A 20258-nucleotide genomic window follows, 5' to 3' on the forward strand; every position below is an offset into this window, starting at 1 on the left:
CTCTCTGGGCACCAGCAGTGCAGCTGGCAGCAGCTTGCTGGGCACCAGCCAGCGTAGGTGGCAGCACCACCTAAATGTCAGGTGGACCGCATCCACGTGGGCTGGGGTCCCATTGACTGTTCTGCCCTGGGACCCAGAATTGCTGTTGGAGGGTCTGTTTAGAAAGATGATGGATGAAAAGTAAATAGTCTCTAAAGGATGGAGCTGCAAACTATTTTAACCATATTCAATACTTTTAATTGAATTTAGCTGTTACTATATTTATTACTTGTATGGGGGTAGTGCCCAATGGCCCTCGGCACAATTGTGAGCCAAGTGCAACTCCCAGTAAAATCAATGGGAGTCTTTCCATTGACTTTAGTAAGAGTTAAATTCAGTGATACAGGTCTAGGCATTGTGCAGACACACAAGACAACACAGTCCCTGCCTTGAAGAGCTTATACTCAGTGGAAATTTTGGGTCCAGATGTCTGATCTTCGTGACATATCAGCCACTGTTCTAAATCCCTGAGAGCCAAGAGCAGGGGCTGTAACCTCTAAACTACTAGCATAATAATAAGCCCTAATTCATGAAGGAACAGGATTCAAATCTTGACTTCACTGGAAGTTTTGCCTTCATAAGGGCCACAAGATTGGGCCATACATTTGTCAAATGTAAGAAAAGAATTGTGAAATAGTAGAATAAAAGGCATATCATTAGCTGATGTACCTCTGTAATATACACTGGATCAGACAAGGTGATGGCATAGGTGCTGGAACTAGGGTGCTGGGGATGCTGTCACACCCACTGGCTTGAAGTGGTTTCCATTATGTAGATGGTTTACAGTTGGTTCAATGGCTGTCAGCATCCTCACTATACAGATTGTTCCAGCACCCCGGGTGAGAGAAAAGCCTTTTCACATCCTCAAAATAGAGACAAAACCAAAATTGAAGGTGTTGTCACAAATTGCAAGATCCCTAATTTGTGACTAGAAGGCTCACTGTGATGAGAGTCAGTTCCTTTCAAAAGAAAACCTTGGGAGGGAAGCAGAGGCACTATCAGCGGCCATTTAGATGGATTGCTAAATTTTTTTATTTGGTAAGGAAGATATACCTCTTCTCTTTAGGGGCCTGATGCAAAGCCAATGGAAGTCAATGGAAAGATTCTCAATGACTTAATTAGGCTTTACTGCAGGCCAACAGACTTCTGTATATATAACTCCTTCCAATATTTGCCAGTTTTCTGTGCAGGACTAGGATGGGGAGTTTGGCATATAGGTAGGGGAATCATTTTGACAAGTTGTTGATTCTTATAAAAAAAGTTATGCTTTCACTAGAAGGTATATTCTCTTTGTACAGTAACTCCTTTTCATTTCAACAGAATTAGGGTTCAGCTTGTACCTAAAGGTCTAATGTAACATTGAAAATAAAGAACCATAATGATAAATTACTAAAAGTCAAAGTTTTGTATGTATATTTTAATTTAAATATACATATGCTCTCTAGAAGGAAAAGTTTCTCTTCTCCTACTTCCCCCATGTGACTTAGGTCAGAGTATAAAACAGCACAAACACAATGCTACAGTTAAGTACTGTCAGCATTTCATAATAAAACCACTCCTTTGAGACTTTAAAATAAGTCAGCCAGAAAAAATCATTTGGGGCAAAACCTCGATAAAGTCTCTTATCCTGGGAGTTTGAAAAAACTGATCATTTAAAGTTTGAAAAAAATTGTTCCAGACTTTTTCTGGCTTGAAGACAGAAAGAGACCCTTTTCTAACTTTATTTTATTTTTAATTTACTCTAAAAACGTGTCTGGTTGGGGTTTTTTTTTATTATTTGATTTAAGGGTTTGTTTTTTAAAAACAGTTTGTTCAGATGTCACAAAGATGTTATTTTCTGAAACATGGAGACTGCAGATACAAGGAAACTTTTTTTTGGCAACATTCTTTCAAACAGATGATTTGGTTCTATGATCAAATCTTGCCTAGCTAAGGTTTCCCATAGTCTTTCATAGAATCATGCACACAAATGGTATAGCCTAGTCCTTCACACTAAACTCACACTGACTTAGGGTCTGAGCTTGCAAATATGTACACACAGGAGTAACTTTAAGCACAAGCGTAGTCTTATGGAACTCAAAAGATTCAATGGCACTACTGTTTCTCTGAAATAAAAGAGCTGTAGTGAGCCCCCTTTCCTCTCCTCCCCCGTAGTTAAGATTGCCAAACACTGTCCAATCAAAGCCCTGTTTCCCATCACTCATAACTGTCTAAAATTCTCAGCTTTTGGGCATGAGGCTAGTACATTTTCCAAAAAAGGGGTTACGTCATTTTTGAATATTCAAGTGAAAAAATGAACACTTTCCCCATTGTAAAAAAATACATCTTTAAACACATATCTACAACAGAAACAGCTGGGGGTAGGAAATTCTAAATTTGTCATGAAAATGAGAACGGCCTTTCACTGTGTTCCAGTGAAAACTGGGATTTATTTGACTGAGTGCTGAGCCTTTTAGAGATTATGTTCTCTACATGCATAGGACTTTGCATGGATTTCTTTTGTTAAGCTTGTAAAGGTCATAGCTAAAGAAGATTCTCCCATGCATGCATGGCCAACTTAGCTATGTAGTAGAAACTGTTCTGCAGATGTACATGAGCTGAGGCAGAGGTCTGTGGCTTGACCCATGCATAGCTTGCAACGTGCCAAAAGGTCAAGGTAGGGCTGTTGAACACTTTATACAGTTTGTAGGTGGAATACCCGCTCGGCTGCACTTTAGGAATGCTGAAACTGGGAAAGGCAGCATGCTCCACCCCAGAATTATGGCCAGTCTGCAGGGAAAGTTAATACTGCCTGAGATAGCATTGGCTTCAATCATGCAATCTTATTTCCTCCACTGAGTCAGAGAGCACAGCCAGGGGCTGGCAGCCCGTGGCTATAGGGAACTGCTGTGCTGTCTTGCCTAGGAAGGGATGGAGGAGGATGAGGGGAGTCCTTTGAGTAACTGGCCAAGTCCTGTGGGGGGATGGAGCCCACATTCCCCTGAAATCCCAGCTCTCCGCTTCTTTTCCAGGCCTGATCCCTGCTCACTTCACACCCCTGTCACTCCCATGGACTCGGGACAGAGAGAGTGCTTGGATTCTGAATTGCTAATGGAGCCACAGAGGTTTAGCATTAAGTTGTTGATATATGTACTTTTGTACAGAAAAGGAGCATAAGAGCCACTCTGCTGGTCCACTTTATGTCTGGTCAAGATGTAGTCAGGAAGCATGTTCTAAGTTACGTAACAAATACAGAGATCAATACTACAGTATGGGTGTGATTTAAACACCAAATAAAGGATAATGTTTATGTGTATTGACATCATTGACTGAGCAAACATACTCAGTGTAAAGCTGATTTTAACAAAACTTAAGACATGAAGACAAGAGAAAGAGCACAATGCTGTTCCCATTGAAGTCAAGGAGGGAACTTAAGTAGGAGCAGAATAGAGCTGCAAATTGCGTCTCTCTTTTCATTTAATCAGATCCAGCTCACTTTACACTGTTTATTTGGACACAAGATGGCAATAGTGAACTTTTGTTATTACATTTGAGCTAAAATTTTTACTGTTTTGCTCTTGTTATGGTAACAGACATAGATGAATGCAATCTCCCTCCATACTGCCACCATAGATGTGTGAACACTCCAGGTTCCTATTACTGCCAGTGCAACTCTGGGTTCCAGTTAGCAGCCAACAACCACACTTGCGTAGGTAAGCACTTCTCTGTATATCCATATGAACCAGCCCATGTGGTTACAAAAGACAACTACTGACCGATTGCTAGCTTTCATCAGCTCAAGTCAACAGGCAGAATATTTTAAAGTATGTCATGCTTTCCTAGGCTTACAGACTCTTGGAATTGATCAAAGTAATATCTTGAGGAACACAGAATCCTTGGACACAAAAATGGAGACTTGCTTTGAAAGTGGATTATTTTGTTGGCAGACTGGTTTTTGTGGGCCATGAATTTGGCAATCTGGTCATCAGGGCGCTGAACTCATTATTAAATCTTGGGCCTGACTCTCCTCTCAGTTACGCTGGTTTTATACTAGTGCTCCATTGACTTTAATGGAGTTACTTCTGATCTACAGCAGCTTAAATGAGATCAGAATCAGGCCCTAACACTGGAAACTGGAGAAAGCAATGCCAAGTTCTTAGAGCTAAGGTTAATTCGCAGCAGCATGTGATAAATATATTGATGAAAGAAGACATGTCTCGACATTTCAAATGTGAATCCTTGGGAAATAGTATTAAAAATTAAAATGAGTGATTTGGGCACGCTGAGGACTAGTGCCATTGTAAATAAAATGATAAAGAAATCCTAGTAACTGAGCCATAAGACCATTACTGAGTTTGATGGAATCTACAGGATTTTTTATTGGAAGACCTAGAGTTAATAAGAAGAAAGGAGGAAATTGGGCTGCAAGCAGATTTGCCTAATGAGGTGCAAGATACATTCAACATGACTATTTCTTTTAGTAACTTTTTGATAGAGGGATGTTATTTCTAAAGTGAAGCAGATAAGAAAGGTGATTTTCCAGGGGCCAAGAACAGATTTATTTCCATATGTGGCAAAAACTACTCAAAAAGAACAGGAGTACTTGTGGCACCTTAGAGACTAACAAATTTATTAGAGCATAAGCTTTCGTGGACTACAGCCCACTTCTTCGGATGCACCACTTCTACTCCTGTTCTTTTTGCGGACACAGACTAACACGGCTGCTACTCTAAAAACTACTCAGTCACACCAGTGAAGATACATGCAATCCATGAAAGAATTTATGAAGAAGAGAACTAAAGTTTCCATTTCATCCACTGCTATTGTGTGGGTTCGAATTAAGAAGTGGGGTGGGGGAGGAAATCTGTTTTCACTGAATATGACTAAGCTAAATGGTTATATGATACATAAGACTAAATCATCCCCCACTTTGAGCTTGAAATGACCATAACGGGAAAACAGATCTTCAGCCCCCAAGAGAGGATGTTGCAGAAGTCCTGGCCCCACTGAAATCAATCGAGTTTTTGCCATTGACATGAGTGGAGCTGAGATTTTACCCAGGGTATGGTGGATTTGGGAAGGGAATTGGCCATTGAAATCTACAGATGCTGTGACTGGCAGGGAAGAAGCCCACCAATCAGTGGGCTTCTCCAGAGGTTTCACAGCTGCCACCACTGCTCCAAAGCATTGCCATTTGATATTCCATATACGTACAAAGGCCTTCTCCATGGTGTTGAAATGCCACAGAAGGTAAGTTACTGCTATTTCTACAATGGTTTAGTTATAATTCCAGATTGTCTTGAGGTGGTATACATCACACACAGCTGCTATTCCCCCTGGCTGCTTACTATCCCCTCGCTCCACTCCACCATCGCTGAGTAAAACACATCTACAGTGTCTGCAACGGGAGAGGCAGCTTCCTGGGGTGGTTGTGAAAAGGAAGCCACCCTCCACACACTTTCCCATCCCCAGATCCCTTCACAGGTACTGAATCGTTCTCCTCCAGACTGTGTGAGCAGAGGGGAGCCCATAGCTTACAAGAAATATTTCTTCAGATATTTGTATGACTATAGCACCAAGAAACGTGAAAGGTCCTTTACAGCACATCCTTCTCCTGTTACCAACCTCGAAGCACAACATGTCTCATCTCAAAAGGAAATTTTACAAATGGCTGATTGCCATTTTTGCTACATAATGTGGCGAACTGTTGTTTGCGATGGGTATATCTGTTAACTGTTATATTCCTATGACACCTCAGAAATCCACAGTGGATACATTTGTGTAACAACTTTTGTATCTCTTGAGAGTGGATGAACTTTAGAGAAGCATATACAGTAGATACATTTGTTTTTTCTGTCTTTTTGTTTAGTGTTTCTGATAACATTGCTCTCACAAATGTCACTGCACTTTTATCAAAAAGTATTTAACAGAAAAAATGCTTCATAGTCATTCCTCCCCATCCACATCTTAAACATATATGGGCTAAATATTTTACTCCCTATTTGAATTTTTTGTGAATGGTTGATTTTAATAGACATTTTGATTGTAGAGAAGTGAATTTTGTCAGTTGTATTAGTTGTATCTGCACCTGAATATTTCTGATATTGTTTATATGCATTTTAAAAGCCCATGAAATAAAAAATATATTAAAACTGTAAAAGTTCAATAATGGTTGCATCTGATAAAACACATTAGGATGTGAATGAAGAGTATTTTTTCTTGTATTCCTCCTCTGTGTACACTAAAAATCTACATACAAGTTGATACACATAAATAAATTAGTCAACGGTGTATGAAAAATAAGTGTTAAAGACTCCAGAGAGGGGTATTGCAGGTTCCTGTACATAACTTTCCATTGAAAATTCCTCCTTTTTCAGATTGCAGTATCCTCACACATGTTCTTAAAATGGACACATCATAGAAATAATCTAGCATCAAAAAATGCCTTCCCCCAATATGGTCTGTCTTAGAGCTTTGCAAAACCCTCTACTGGTTTCAGTGGCTCATGTTATAATTGTAATGGAATTTAAAAGAACAGATTTTAAGAGTAATAAATAGCTCAGATAAAATCTTAACCAATGCATGCTGAGAGGTCTTATCAGTATGTGTTCCTTATATCAATTATTTATAGACTTGGCATTTCATACCTGGAAAAAAAGATGCTGGAATGTGGAGTTTAATAGCTGTACTAAACATTTTTGGAAGAGTTCATTACATGTTAGAATAACTCTCATTCCTGGAAAAATATTCCAGTTTTTCTACAAGGAATGAAGAGCACAGATCTGACACTGTTCCAGCAACTGCAAAATCTTTATTGATACAATCTACTAACTTTTGCAAAGTGGTGGACCCAATCTAAGGACTAATCAATTTGATCAGCTTAATTATCAGATACAAAGAACAAGATGTGCATGAAGATATGTAACCTTTCTTTTCAGACATAAACGAATGTGATGCCAACAACCCATGCGCACAACAATGCTACAATATACTTGGTTCTTTTATCTGTCAGTGTAATCCAGGATTTGAGTTAAGCAGTGACAGAATCAACTGTGAAGGTAAACTATGCTTTATACATAATGTCATAATAGAAAGATATTGGTACATGATAACTGCCATTTTTCTGATTCTGCAATTTTTCTGAGAAAAGTTATTCTGTGAATTAAAAGGTATGGGTGGTTCTAGTCAGACTGAGGTCTGGCATCCCTATTGGTGGGTACAGTTTGCAGCCATAAAATTTGATATCATATTTTTGCACCTGCCAGAATGAATTGCAGACACATGTGTGAGTAGTTGTACCTATATTCAGGTAGGTAGAGATGCTGCTACTCAGATGTGCACTCACAATTCAGTTGCAAGCAAAAATTGCATATACACATTTTTCAGGCAACACCTGGGTCAGGGGACACACTTCTGAAAACTTACTCCTGAAACTAACTTGAATGGTGTTTGATCTAATACAGAAGATCATGACAAACTAGAAATGAAGGCAAACCTAAACAAGGATAACTCTGTGTGGTGTAAAATTGCTCTAAACAAATCCTCTTAAACTTGTCATTCTAAAGAAGAGACAGTTGTGCCTTTGAGTTGCTTTTATGCAAGTGGATGTCCAAACAGCATACATCTCCTGACAATTATACAATCAGCATTTAATTTTCTCTGTCCGAGCCCCACTGGTGTCCTCTAGGCAACTTTGGAGACATGGTGATTGTAGGAAGCAGGAGCAAGCCTTCAACATGATGTCTCCAAAGAGCCCCCAGCCCAAGAGTAAAGGACTGAGCTCAGGTCTCCAATATGATAAGACACATTACGGTAATGTCAAGACACCCCTAATTCTATTGATTCGGCTATTTTTTCAGAAATATCACATAAGTTGTTAAATAAAATTAAATTCCATCCTAAATTGCTTTTGCTGACAGCTAATCAATTAGGCAAAGCTACAAAAGCCAAAAGAGAATGGCATGCAGCCAATACTATTTGAAGGGAGAAAATGGTCCTTATCCTCTTCCCAAGACCAGTTCACATTGATTACAGTGGGAGTTGCATACATATTTGAGGGCAAAACATTTTCCCTGAACTAAATAACCAAAGTGGTCAATACTTTGATCAGGAGAGTGGGGGGGAATCACATTTTGGAACACTAAAAAATGACTTTCTAAAATTATTTTCCCAAACCTGTTCTGAAGGCTTTTTCATTTAATCTCAGTATATTTCATTTAATCTCTAGAGTATATTTCTTAAAAATCTGATCTTTAGAGATAGTTAAATATACCCAGTAGAATTAGCTTTTTTAGTGACAACTTTAAGTTGCTTAAGCGTAGCATTCATTTCAGATTATGGAGAACTTCCTTCTTTCAGACTGGATATATTTTACTTCTGTTAAAGCTAATGTGTAGTAATTGTAAATTAATATATTAATACTTCGAGTGCTTGCACATATCGATTCCAATTAGGTGTGTGCGCACCCCATGCACGGCTGTCGGAAAGTTTCTCCCCTAGCAGCATCCGTCGGGTCGGCTGTGGAGCCCCCTGGAGTGGCGCCTGCATGGCGCTCAATATATACCCTTGCCAACCTGGCAACCCCTCAGTGCCTTCTTACCACCTGTTGACGATGTTGGAACTGTGGTGTCTTGTTCTGCAAGTTCTCCATGTTTCCCTAGCTTTGGTAGATAGTTGTTGTTTGTTTTTTGTTGGTAGTTCTTTGTTTTTGTTTTAGTTAGTGGCAGTCGGGTTGGGGAGTTACCCTCCACCCCGACTATTTTTCCTCGGGACTTCATGCCCAAGACTGTGGGATTCAAGCCCTGCAAGTCCTGCTCCACGCCCATGCCAACAGGCAACTCCCATGACTCTTGTCTAAAGTGGCTGGGGGAGGCTCACCAAACCAAGAAGTGCAGGATCTGCAAGGGATTTCGTTCTCGGACTAAAAAGGAGCAGGACTTTCACCTGAAGCAGCTCCTTATGGAGGTGGCACTTAGTCCCCAGCCTCCTTCGGGACGGCAGGACCCGGCACCGAGTTCTTCGGTGTGCAGCGCCCCGGTGGCAGTACTGGAAGCGGCACCGCGATTGGACTCTGGCTGACACCCACAGCACCGCACTTGCCAGCACTGAAGCTGGCAACATTGATTCAGCACCGCTCCCACTCCCCGGCACCGAAGCGGCACCCAAAGCTAGAGAAGGGTGGCTCTCCTTCACAGAGACCCACTTCCCTGGAGCCAGCCACTGTGGCGTGTCCCTGAGGGGAGAGCCCAGCAGCAAAGATTGTGGAAATGGCACCATCAACTTAGGCTCCACTGGGGGAACCGTTGAGTCTGGTGCCATTGGACTCCCCAACCCGCAGTGTTGTGGAAGTCCAGCTGCCTTCCACCCCGCTCACCTTTGTGGCTGCAAGGGACTTCATTGCCATGATGGCATCGAGGTCCCCTCCTCTCCATGCCAAGCCTCTGGTGCCAGTGGATGGCACCGTCTCAAGGCAAGCCAGCGTTGATCCGACCTTCGTCCCGTCGGCTCTAGTGTTTGAGCCTCGGCACCGCTCCCATTCCCAGCACCGCTCCTGTTCCCAGCACCTCTTGGAGTCCCAGCACCGCTCTCCATCGCGACACCTGTCGGACTCGCAGCATCGCTCCGGTTCGTGTTGACACTCCCGATCACGGCGCCACTCCGCCCGCCAGTCACAGAGCAGGTCCCAGACCTAGCACCAATTCCGGCGCCGCTCATCATCTCGACACAGCTCCAGGCCACGGTACCTCTCCAGATCCCGGTACCGCTGCAGGTCCCAACACTGCTCCCCAGTCTCGCAGCACCACTCTCTTTCTCCTTGACACCGCTCACCGGCGCAGATTTGCTTAGCACCACCCTGGCCCTCATGGTCCAGTTCTCGTTCCTGGGGTTCGGAGACAGGATTGCGGTTTTCAGTCCAGGACCGCCACCAATTGGACTGTGGCTGCCCTGATGCGGGGGCAGGACCATGGCAGCGCACAGGCAGGGGCCCACCCAGTGGCTGTTCTGGACCCCATGGGCGTAACACCAGGCCCAGGGTGCACAGTCTGGTGCTTCCTGGTTGGCCACTTCTGAACCACGGGTACCTCCACCAGTCGGCCTGCTCCTGGGGGTGTGGAGGAGATGTCATGCCTCCTTCCCACCTCAAGACCCCCTCTGACTCCAGTTCCCAAGCTTGGGCCTTCGGTCAGCGATGCAGGGCATCTGGGCCCCCATGGCACAGGGGGGTCAGGACGACCCTCTCCCCCCATGGCCTCTTCGTTCTCCTTCTCGATGAGGCTGTGGTGGGCACCTCTATCTCTGGGCCACTCCCATAGATATCCATGCTTATCAGAACCTCCTGTGCAGGGTGGCACACAACATGAACCTGCAGGCCGAGGAGGTGGTGGAATTGGAGGACCTGGTGGTGGACATTTTGGCCCAAGAAGGTCCATCAAGGGTGGCCCTGACCCTCCTCAAGACCATCCAGACCAATGCCAAAACCATCTGGCAGACCCCAGCCTCCATTCCCCTTACAGCCAAGGGAGTCAAACATAAATACTTTGTCCCCTCGAAGGGGTACGACTATTTGCTCATTCACCCACAGCCCTGCTCACTGGTGGTTGTGGCCATGAATGAGAAGGAGAGGCCCAGCGCCCAAGCTGAAGGACCCCAAGTGGCTGGACTTGTTTGGCCACGAGGTGTACTCCACGGGTGGGCTCTAGCTCTGGATTGCCAATCAGCAGGCATTCATGAGCCGCTACAACTTTAGCTCCTGGAACTCCATGCTGAAGTTCAAGGAGCTTGTGCCTCCTGAGTCCAGGGAGGAGTTTGGGGCCCTTGTTGATGAGGGCAAGATGGTGGTACAGATCTCTTTACAGGCCTCCTTGGACCCTGTAGACTTGGCTGCACGTACCTTGTCCTTGGGGATTGTCATGAGGTGCACCTCCTGGCTACAAGCCTCTGGCCTGCCACCTGAGGTTCAGCAGGTGCTGCAGGACCTAGTCTTTGATGGGGAGGGCCTGTTCACGGAGCAGACTAACTCTAGGCTGCATAGCTTTAAGGGCTCAAGCGACCATGAAGTCCCTGGGTATGCACACCCCAGCAACCCAGCAGAAGCATTTCAAGCCCCAACAGCCGCAGCAGCGCTCCTACCCTCCTCATCCAAGGCAGGACTCTTACAGGCGGGGGGGGGGGGCAAAATGGCAGGAGGAAGCCCTCCAACCCCCCGTTTGGGCAAGGCCAGGGCCTGATCAAACCATCGTCAGGTTCCTAGCAGGCCTTTTGAAGGGACGCCCAAGGACGGCGTACCAGCCTTACCCCCAGATCCTTCTCCACCTTTTTTTAATCGTTTATCCCATTTCCACCGTGCATGGTCTCAAATAACCTTGGACCGCTGAACCCCACAGAGCTTCTGTGTTTGGACCCCATAAGGCTGGGCATCAGGAAGCCCTCTATTCAAGCCACATATCTGGCAATTTGGAAACGGTTTTCGTGTTGATGTGACCAGCTCCGCACACACAACCTCCAGGTGCCAGTGACCCTCATTTTGTAGTACCTCTTGCACCTGAAACAGCAAGGCCTGGTGGCATCCTCCATGCGGGTTCACCTCGCTTCCATCTCAGCCTTCCACCCAGGTGCGTCTGGACGCTTTGTCTTCGCCAACCTGATTGTTGGTCGCTTTCTCAAAGGCTTGGACCATCTCAATCCTCAAATCCAGCAGCCTATCCCTGCATGGGACCTTAACCTGGTCTTTTCACGACTCATGGGGCCCCCATTCAAACCACTGGCTATGTGCTCCCTCCTGTATCTTTCCTGGAAGATAGCTTTCCTGGTCGCCATTACATCAGTGAGACACATCTCCGAGCTGAAGGCTCTCACCTCAGAACCACCTTACATGGTCTTCCACAAGGATAAGGTACAACTCAGACCGCACCTAGCCTTTCTCCCCAAGGTGGTGTCGGACTTTCACATCAGCCAGGATAGTTTCTTGCCCATTTTTTACCTGAAACCTCATGCTGGTCCCCGGCAACAGCAGCTGCATTCCCTCAATGTCTGCAGGGCCCTAGCTTTCTACGTCGAGCGCACCGACCCCAGCTCTCACCGTACAGTCCACTAGGGCCTAGGCCCCCCCTAGGTAAGGCTTGGGAGTCACCTAATTGGAATCAATATGAGCAAGTACTCGAAGAAGAAAAAACGGTTACTCACCTTTGTAACTATTGTTCTTCAAGATGAGTTGCTCATATCCATTCCACACCTGCCTCTCTTCCCCACTGTTGGAGTAGCCAGCAAGAAGGAACTGAGGGGATGCCGAGTTGGCAGGGTCATATATTTAGCGCCATGCAGGTGCCACTCCTGGGGCTCCACAGCCGATCCAACAGATGCTGCTAGGGGAAAAACTTTCAGACAGCCATGCATGCGGCACGTGCACACCTAATTGGAATGGACATGAGCAACACATCTCAAAGAACAACAGTTACAAAGTTGAGTAACCTTTTTTTTCTGTGAGAAGATAGGTTTTTAAGACAATAAATTCAAACTATTTTGCTGTTCTGCAGATATTGATGAATGCAGAACTTCAAGTTACATATGCCAGTATCAGTGTGTCAATGAACCCGGGAAATTTTCATGCATCTGCCCTGAGGGATACCAGGTGGTAGGAGCTAGAACATGTCAAGGTAAGTGTACTGATCTTTAACATTTTAAACTACTGCAATATTAACATTTAAAACAAGACTATGACTACAGGTTTTGTGTGTGTCTGTGTGTGTTTGTATCTTTTGTAAAAGGATTACCCATATACTAGAGTAAGAGAGGGTACAACATTGCTTGACAATTGCCACGTAACTTACATGAGTTACATTTTATTAAAAATTCTGATCTCTCTCTTGGGATTTTTATGATTTCAGAACAAAATTTTCAAACTTGGGTGTATAGTAAATTTAGATCCCTACATCCATAGTTTGGCACTTAAACAAGCAGCCTGATGCACAAAGAGATGAGTACCTCTGAAAATCAAGCCAGTTGTTCAGGTATCTAAATATGGATTTACATCAGCTGTTCCATTTTACATAGACTCCTGAGTCTCATCACACCACAAGTGAAAGACAACTGTTCTTTCCAGTAACAGAAAAAAGGTGTGAGAATTTTTCAAAAGCATATTGAATGTATAGTATATTTATAAAACAAAACAAATGTACATATATCAACATTCAAATCAGTTTTCTTTCCCTTCTGCTACTACAGGCCCGGTGGGGCTTATGTTAAATACATGAAGTGATCTCTCTCACCTGGGCGAGTAGTCTGCATTGTGAAATCAAACAAACAGCACAGTATACTAATTACAAGAACTGTATGCTATATAAGCCAGAAAATTGTTGACGCAGTCTTGATTTTTAGAATTTAATAATTTTGCAACTTATTCTCAATAAAGAACAAGGAAATAACACAAATGGATTCTCTGTACCTATTTTGGAGGCTCCGCAGTAACTCCATAACTGAAGTTGTAACTAAGCTTCTATTCTAAATCTGAATATGACAATTCTTATCTGCAAGCTACCCTCCACCAGAAATTTCTCATGCATACTGTCTTCTTAGACTAGGTTGGTTTTGTTTGTTTGTTTTTAATTAAAGCTTAATTTGACAAAATATTTTGGAGAATTTTTTGTTTTGGTTTTGTAAGAGTAATTTTTTTTTTTAGAAACTCATCTCCTTTAAGAGATTTGGTCTAGAAACTTCAAACTTATTTCATTCAGTTCTTCTCAAGGATAATGAGTACTTTTGAGTATTTTGAGGATGGATGGGTGATTAATTTTAGAGGGTTATTTGTTATTATTATTTGGTGTTTTGAAACCTTTGGTATGTTTTGGCAGAAATTATAGATTCAGCTAACCCTTCAGACTTGTGTGATCTCATTTTTGCAACTTAAAAAAAAAGTCTTGAACATTAATACTGATTACATGAGCAGAAAGTGCACTAGTCATGATTTCCTTAACATCCACACCTCCCCATAACCTAGCGTTCCCCTTACCTGCACTTTTTCTGCTCCAGACACTCTCAGCTCCACCCACAGCTACTCTCTCATAACTCATAGCTCCCATCAGGAGGGTCAGAGAATGGTGAATCTTCACAACCCCACTCACTGCCTCAAACCCTTGCTCTTTGATATAGCAGCTCCTCCAACACCACTCTTAGAAGATTCTCCCTGCTTCTCCCAACTCCTCTCTGGTGAGATAGAGCAGATCCTGCTGTGCTTTGCTTTCTGGGACAGGATCTTCACCTTCTGCAAGAGGTGAAAGTATAAGAGGCAGGTGAGGGAAGATTTTCACAAACACACCCAACCCCATCAGAAAGGCAGAATCTCCATTCCTGTCTCTGATGATTTGAAGCCTTGTGGCATATTTACTTCTCTACCAGTCATGCAAGACAAAGATGACTTGATGTTTAGAACAAGCCACAGTGTACAGATCAATGGGATTGGCATGGCATACACTGAGTGCAACACATCACAGGAGCCCAGCACAAGGCAGCTGGGCTCCAATGTCATTTAGAGAATGAGTTCTGGGCATTGTAGGTATGGGTACAGTGAGGCAGAAAGGCTGGGAGAGAAGAAACAGCAGGCACAGCAAACTGGCAGAACCACTAGAAGGCATATGGATAGGGCCAGGAGACTGGAAAGTCAAGAAGGTAGGTGAGGCTCACTGAGCCAGTTGTGGCCTTGGATGAGTACAGGGAATGTCAAAACCCCAATTCACCCCCTACAAGTGACCCTGTCAGTGCTGGAGCACAGGAACCGCCTCTTCCCCAGAATCAATCTACTACCATCCTTACTGCCACCCATACAGAGTTCTACCAGCTCTACCAGCTTCAGGTTCAAGAAACCTATGAAAGGAAGGCGGTCGGGGGGAAATCCTGGGTCAAATTTGCACCTATCTGTGTTTTAAACACTTTCTATAAATCCAAAGGGTATTCTCAGATAAAAAACTTTGAGAGTTAAAGATGAAAAATATATCAGTTAAATAAAGCCTAATTGACAGTTAGGATGTTCTATGTATATAAAAAATAAAATAAGCCTTTGAAAGCCCCGCAATTCATAAATGAGGCCCCACAAACTAAGCCTGATCCTCTTCCTCTATTGATACCCACCCTTTATTTGTCCACCAGAAATCTTCCTTCTAACAACAAATATCTCAACAAGCTGTGTTGTTATGAACTAGGACTCTTAATACATCCGAACGTTTGTACTATATAGTATAATTTAATATATTTCTTTAGTTTATTGCAGTGGTTCTCAAAAAAAAATTTTCACAGACCACTTGAAAATTGCTGAGGTTCTCAGCGGACCACTTAATGATCTTTCCAAATGTTGTTTGTACCATTAGCTAACTATTGTAAAGCGCTTTGAATAAAAGAACTATATAAAAAAACCCTTAATAATAATTAACTTTTTTGTTCTACAAATAAAAGCACACAACTCATATTTTAATATCAGTAGTATTACCTTTCTAATGCAATGGATGTGCCCTGTCTCCCCCGATGTGGCAGCCCCTGAGCTGGGGCTGGGAAGGAGGGAGGGGTCTCTCCCCTGCTGCAGCAGCCTCCGAGCTGGGGCTGGAAAGTGGGGCCATCTCTCCCTGGCAGCCTCAGTCCTGGAGATGGGGAAAGTCGCCACTTTCTCTGGCCGCCACAGCCCTGCACATCCCAAATTACCCCCACCCCCTCTTCTCACCCCACTGCCCGCTCACACCTACCTCTTATTCCCCCAAGGCCACCACCTCACCTTACATGTGCGTCTTCTCCAGGGTCCAGGCACCTAATTAATGGAGCCACACATGCTTGGCTCCACTAATTAGGTGGGTAGCTCTTCATTCTCTCGTGTGCGGCTGCCCAGGTGCGCACCTTAGAGGGAACTATCCACGGACCACCTGAATGTTGCTCACGGACCACAGTTTGAGAACCTCTGGTCTATTGGATGTGTTCAGTCAATTTAAACCAAGAGTCAACTCGATAAATACATTCAGTTTCTGCATAGAAGAATCCTACTCCAGAAGGCCTTAGAAGAGAGGTGGGGAGTAGGGGTGTTGGGTTTCCTCAGTGCAGAAGCAGGAGGCATTTTGTCTGTTTTTAAACTAAAACACTCCCTTATAGGTTTTTTCATACCAGCTTTGCATTCCATCTACATTTACTTAGACTGGGAATTGATATGGTTCCTTCCTTCCTATCTAGATATAAATGAATGTGAGACTACTAATGAATGCAGAGAGGATGAAATGTGCTGGAATTATCATGGTGGATTTCGTTGTTACCCAAGAAATCCTTGTCAAGAACCTTATGTCCTGACATCTGAGAAGTAAGAAAAACCACACATAGTTTGTAGGATTATCCTTAATAGGCAGCATTACTAATTACAACTGGAAGAGCATCTTGCTAGTTTGCACATGAATGAAGTTTGATCCATTTTTGTTTGTTTTTCAGTCGCTGTGTATGCCCAGTTTCCAATGCCATTTGTCGAGAGCTGCCATACTCTATTGTGTACAAATACATGAGTATCCGTTCAGACAGAACTGTGCCCTCTGATATCTTCCAAATTCAGGCAACAACTATTTATCCCAATACTATAAATACTTTCCGGATTAAGTCTGGAAATGAAAATGGAGAATTCTACCTGCGAGTAAGTATTGTAAGGGGCCAGACCAGTGCAAGGGTGCAAAGAGAATTGGGAGACGTGTTGGTAAAGCCAGTACTACAGTGCTTTGGCTGTTTTTCATAGCCATAAAAACAATTCTGCTCTGTAAAAAATGTTATTTTGGCATCTTATTTTATTGTCTCTCTATAATTCCCTATCAAATGTGCTAAGTTTACAAGTAAAAAGATGTTCTCTTCTATTAGCCCTGCAAACTCAATCTCTGATCTGAGAATCAAGTGGGTTCTTTTCATTCAGTGCATCATCACTGATAATAAGGTTCAGCAAGACAAATTAAGACCCATGTAAACCCATTGTTGTCAAATTATGTTCCCTTTCATAAGAGGAAGTATTCACTATAATCACCTGGAAAATAAATACAGAGACAAGTCCTTGATGAAAAAAGGAGAACTATAAAGACGGTTGTGGTCTTCATAGCTATAGACGCCCAAATGACCATATGACAACCAAACTGCTAGGAGAAGAATTCTTTGGTACCGGAAAATGAACTACTAGAGTGCTGGTTTGGGGAAACTGAGATGTGATTTAGTGACAGTCTATCCTTGGGGCTGAAAGAAGCCCTCAGTGTAACAGGTCAAAGCTGATGTTCAATTATGACTCTTATAAGGCAGAGCCATGCTGAGATTGGGGAGGAGGAGGTGCTGCTCTGTGCCCAGCATGGTGTCTGTAGGCATTAAGTCCCTGAAAGAGGGAATGAGGGGAGGGCTCCCCCCCTTTACTTCAGCTGCTTAAATATACCCACCATAGATATCGTAGCATGCAGAGAGGGCTGGGACATGCCCCTTGAGGGGTTGCTATCCCTGCCAGCGGTCCAGATGGCACCCCTCTACATCTTCCATTCCCAAGGTCAGCACCCAGGTTATGGCTGTCCTGCATTTGAAGGGGAGAGTTATGAAAGGATTCCTTATGCCTCACTCTGTTCCCCAGTGTATCTGTACTGCAGTGGTCACCATTGGCTCTTAGCTTTTAATATATTTTATTGCATGATATTTCTTTTCTCTACTGTAAAAAGTAAAAACTGCCATAGTCTGGGATCTAATGCTCTGACCTCAGACCAGAGCTGGATTAATAATAATATATGGAACTGGAAGGGACCTTGAAAGGTCATTGAGTCCAGTCCCCTGCCTTCACTAGCAGGACCAAGTACTGTCTCTGACAGGTTTTTTTGGTCCCCCGATCCCTAAATGGCCCCCTCAAGGATTGAATTCACAACCCTGGGTTTAGCAAGCCAATGCTCAAACCACTGAGCTATCCCTCCCCTCAGATATGCATATATATATTGGGCCATAGGCATGGATTTATAGTATATATATATATATATATATATAAAAATCCATGCCTATGGCCCCAACTCCTTCACTCATACGATGAGATCAGAATCTCAGCTTTCATTAAAATATACATAACATATTATGATGGAGTGGTAGCAATGCCGCAGTTAAGGCTGCAGCAAAGAATTCATTTTGATGAGGTTTGAAGACCTTTATTTTTCAGGAGTGTTATAAAAGTTTCAGGAAACAAAACACAGAAATTAGAATTCATGTGTCATTTGACCGTTTCATGATGGTTCTCTGTAGACTGAGCTGATGCAAATAGAGTAATAAGATGTCAAAAACAACTACTTTTTAAAATGTTTGAAAGAGGTCTCACTTTTCTCTGGTCCTTTTGGAAAATTATTTGTAAGCTCCTGAGATCCAATTTTTGCCTCACATATTACCTTACATCTGCTATGTATAATCATCAAAACTAGGTTTAATATAGTCATAGTTATTTTAAAATGCTAAAATAATGCTTGAGTTATGCATTATGATGATGGCTGAGATGAATTATTTTACAGTGAAGCAATGTATATAGGCACCAACTGGAGGTAACTAAAGAATGATTTCAGATTTGCCTGAATGAAACAGTTTTATCTTTGTTATTTTTTTTTTTTCAGCAAACAAGTGCAATAAGTGCAATGCTCGTACTGGTGAAATCACTATCGGGACCAAGAGAACATATTGTAGATCTGGAGATGCTGACAGTCAACAGCTTGAACTATCGTACAAGTTCAGTGCTAAGATTAACAATAATAGTGGGACCTTACTCATTTTAGTTATTAACCCTTCACAGGCACCTAAAGCAGCCAAAGAATATTATCTTAAAGAAAGCACTTACTATTTTATTTATAGATTTTGCTTTTTTTTTTTAAGATTTATTTAGTAAATCAACATCTATAACCCACACATTATACCTGTTATTCAAAATTAATACGTGTGTTCCATATTATAATGTGGGTGTTGTCACTTGCTGTATAAAGACTAAAAAGTCTTGCCTTAATTACTGTACTTGGATTAGACATCTACATATTATACTTTTGTACAAGAAAATATAGGCTTACACTATTTTGTAAAACTTCACTTTTCCTAGCCAAGTAGTCATACAATTAAAAGGTGATCTCCTGTGTTGTTTATAATAGATTTTAAGTTCTAGCACAGTTACATTGAATCTCAAAAAGGATAATATAACATTAATGAAATACAAAATAAAAGCTTTCTAATAGGTTACAATGTATTTCTCCTTTTTAATTGCCTTGTAAGAAAGGATAAAGGTCAATAAAAATCTATTTCTTTAGACACTTATGTGCTATCAAGTTGGTTTTTTAATCTGGTTTGGCGTAAATTAACATTGCAAAAAATATTTTGCATTACATGTTTCTTAAGGATCTGATATATGTAAAGACTTTTTTAAAACATAGTAGACAGTAACATTTGATCTTTCCAAGAAAAATGGGATATGATAGGAAAACTTCAACAGTAAGTGAAACTCTCAAAGGAAAATCATCAACTGAGAAATATTTCTGTATATGACTGCTTGTTTATGAGACCGGTACTACTAGCTTTTGTGTAGAGGGATACTGCATTTCTAGACAGAATTTAAATGCTACTCTTCCAGAAATACAAAATTGTATGCTTAGAATTCAGAACATTTTCTTGATGATTAAGTTTTATGCCATATTTTCAAGCAATTGGTCCTATTCCTGTTTTCTGTAACTTGGATTTTTGTTTCTCATGTACAGTGTTCATAGTAATTCAAGAATTAATACATCTTCCTTGTAATATGTAAGACCTTCTCCTATTTCTTGTTTAAAATGTAATAGTTTATACTTTGGTGTACAAAGTTTTTTAATAAATAAATCTCTCTCCCATAGTGAGTTATTTAGTCTTTTAAGATATTTTATATTGAATAACTGTAAATTGGCCAAATCCTCAGCTGATGTGAATCAGCATAGATCCATTGACTTCCATAGTGGTATTCCAATTTATACGCAATTGGCCCAGAAAGTCTCAACCCATGTATTATTTCAGTTAATAGAAAACTGAAAGGGGACTATTTATTGTCATAAACAAGAGTAAAAAGCAAGCTTCCTAAATCCAGCACCTCTCACAGGCACGTCTGTTAAAGTTTTATATGGTAAATACAAACAAAGTCTTTTAAAAATAACATTTCACTGTTTGTTCTTGTTCTCTTTCTTAATCTGAATTTTTATACAGGTGGGCTGAGCATATTAGGGTCAGTTTTC

The 20258-nt window shown here is 42.2% G+C and overlaps 1 protein-coding gene across 1 annotated transcript in view; it reads left to right on the forward strand.

The window, feature by feature from the left end:
- The window catches only part of EFEMP1 (EGF containing fibulin extracellular matrix protein 1), an 82223-nt gene extending 62340 nt beyond the window's left edge, over positions 1–19883 (forward strand). Inside the window, exons 6-11 of the mRNA XM_034764296.1 lie at positions 3612–3731; positions 6957–7076; positions 12552–12671; positions 16219–16342; positions 16468–16663; positions 18633–19883. Coding sequence (XP_034620187.1) covers positions 3612–3731; positions 6957–7076; positions 12552–12671; positions 16219–16342; positions 16468–16663; positions 18633–18791 — 839 coding nt within the window. The 3' untranslated portion in view covers positions 18792–19883. The remainder of the gene's footprint in view (positions 1–3611; positions 3732–6956; positions 7077–12551; positions 12672–16218; positions 16343–16467; positions 16664–18632) is intronic.
- Positions 19884–20258: the final 375 nt, after the last annotated feature.

This window comes from Trachemys scripta, chromosome 3, assembly GCF_013100865.1.
Source record: "Trachemys scripta elegans isolate TJP31775 chromosome 3, CAS_Tse_1.0, whole genome shotgun sequence".
In the NCBI taxonomy this organism is placed as follows: domain Eukaryota; kingdom Metazoa; phylum Chordata; order Testudines; family Emydidae; genus Trachemys; species Trachemys scripta.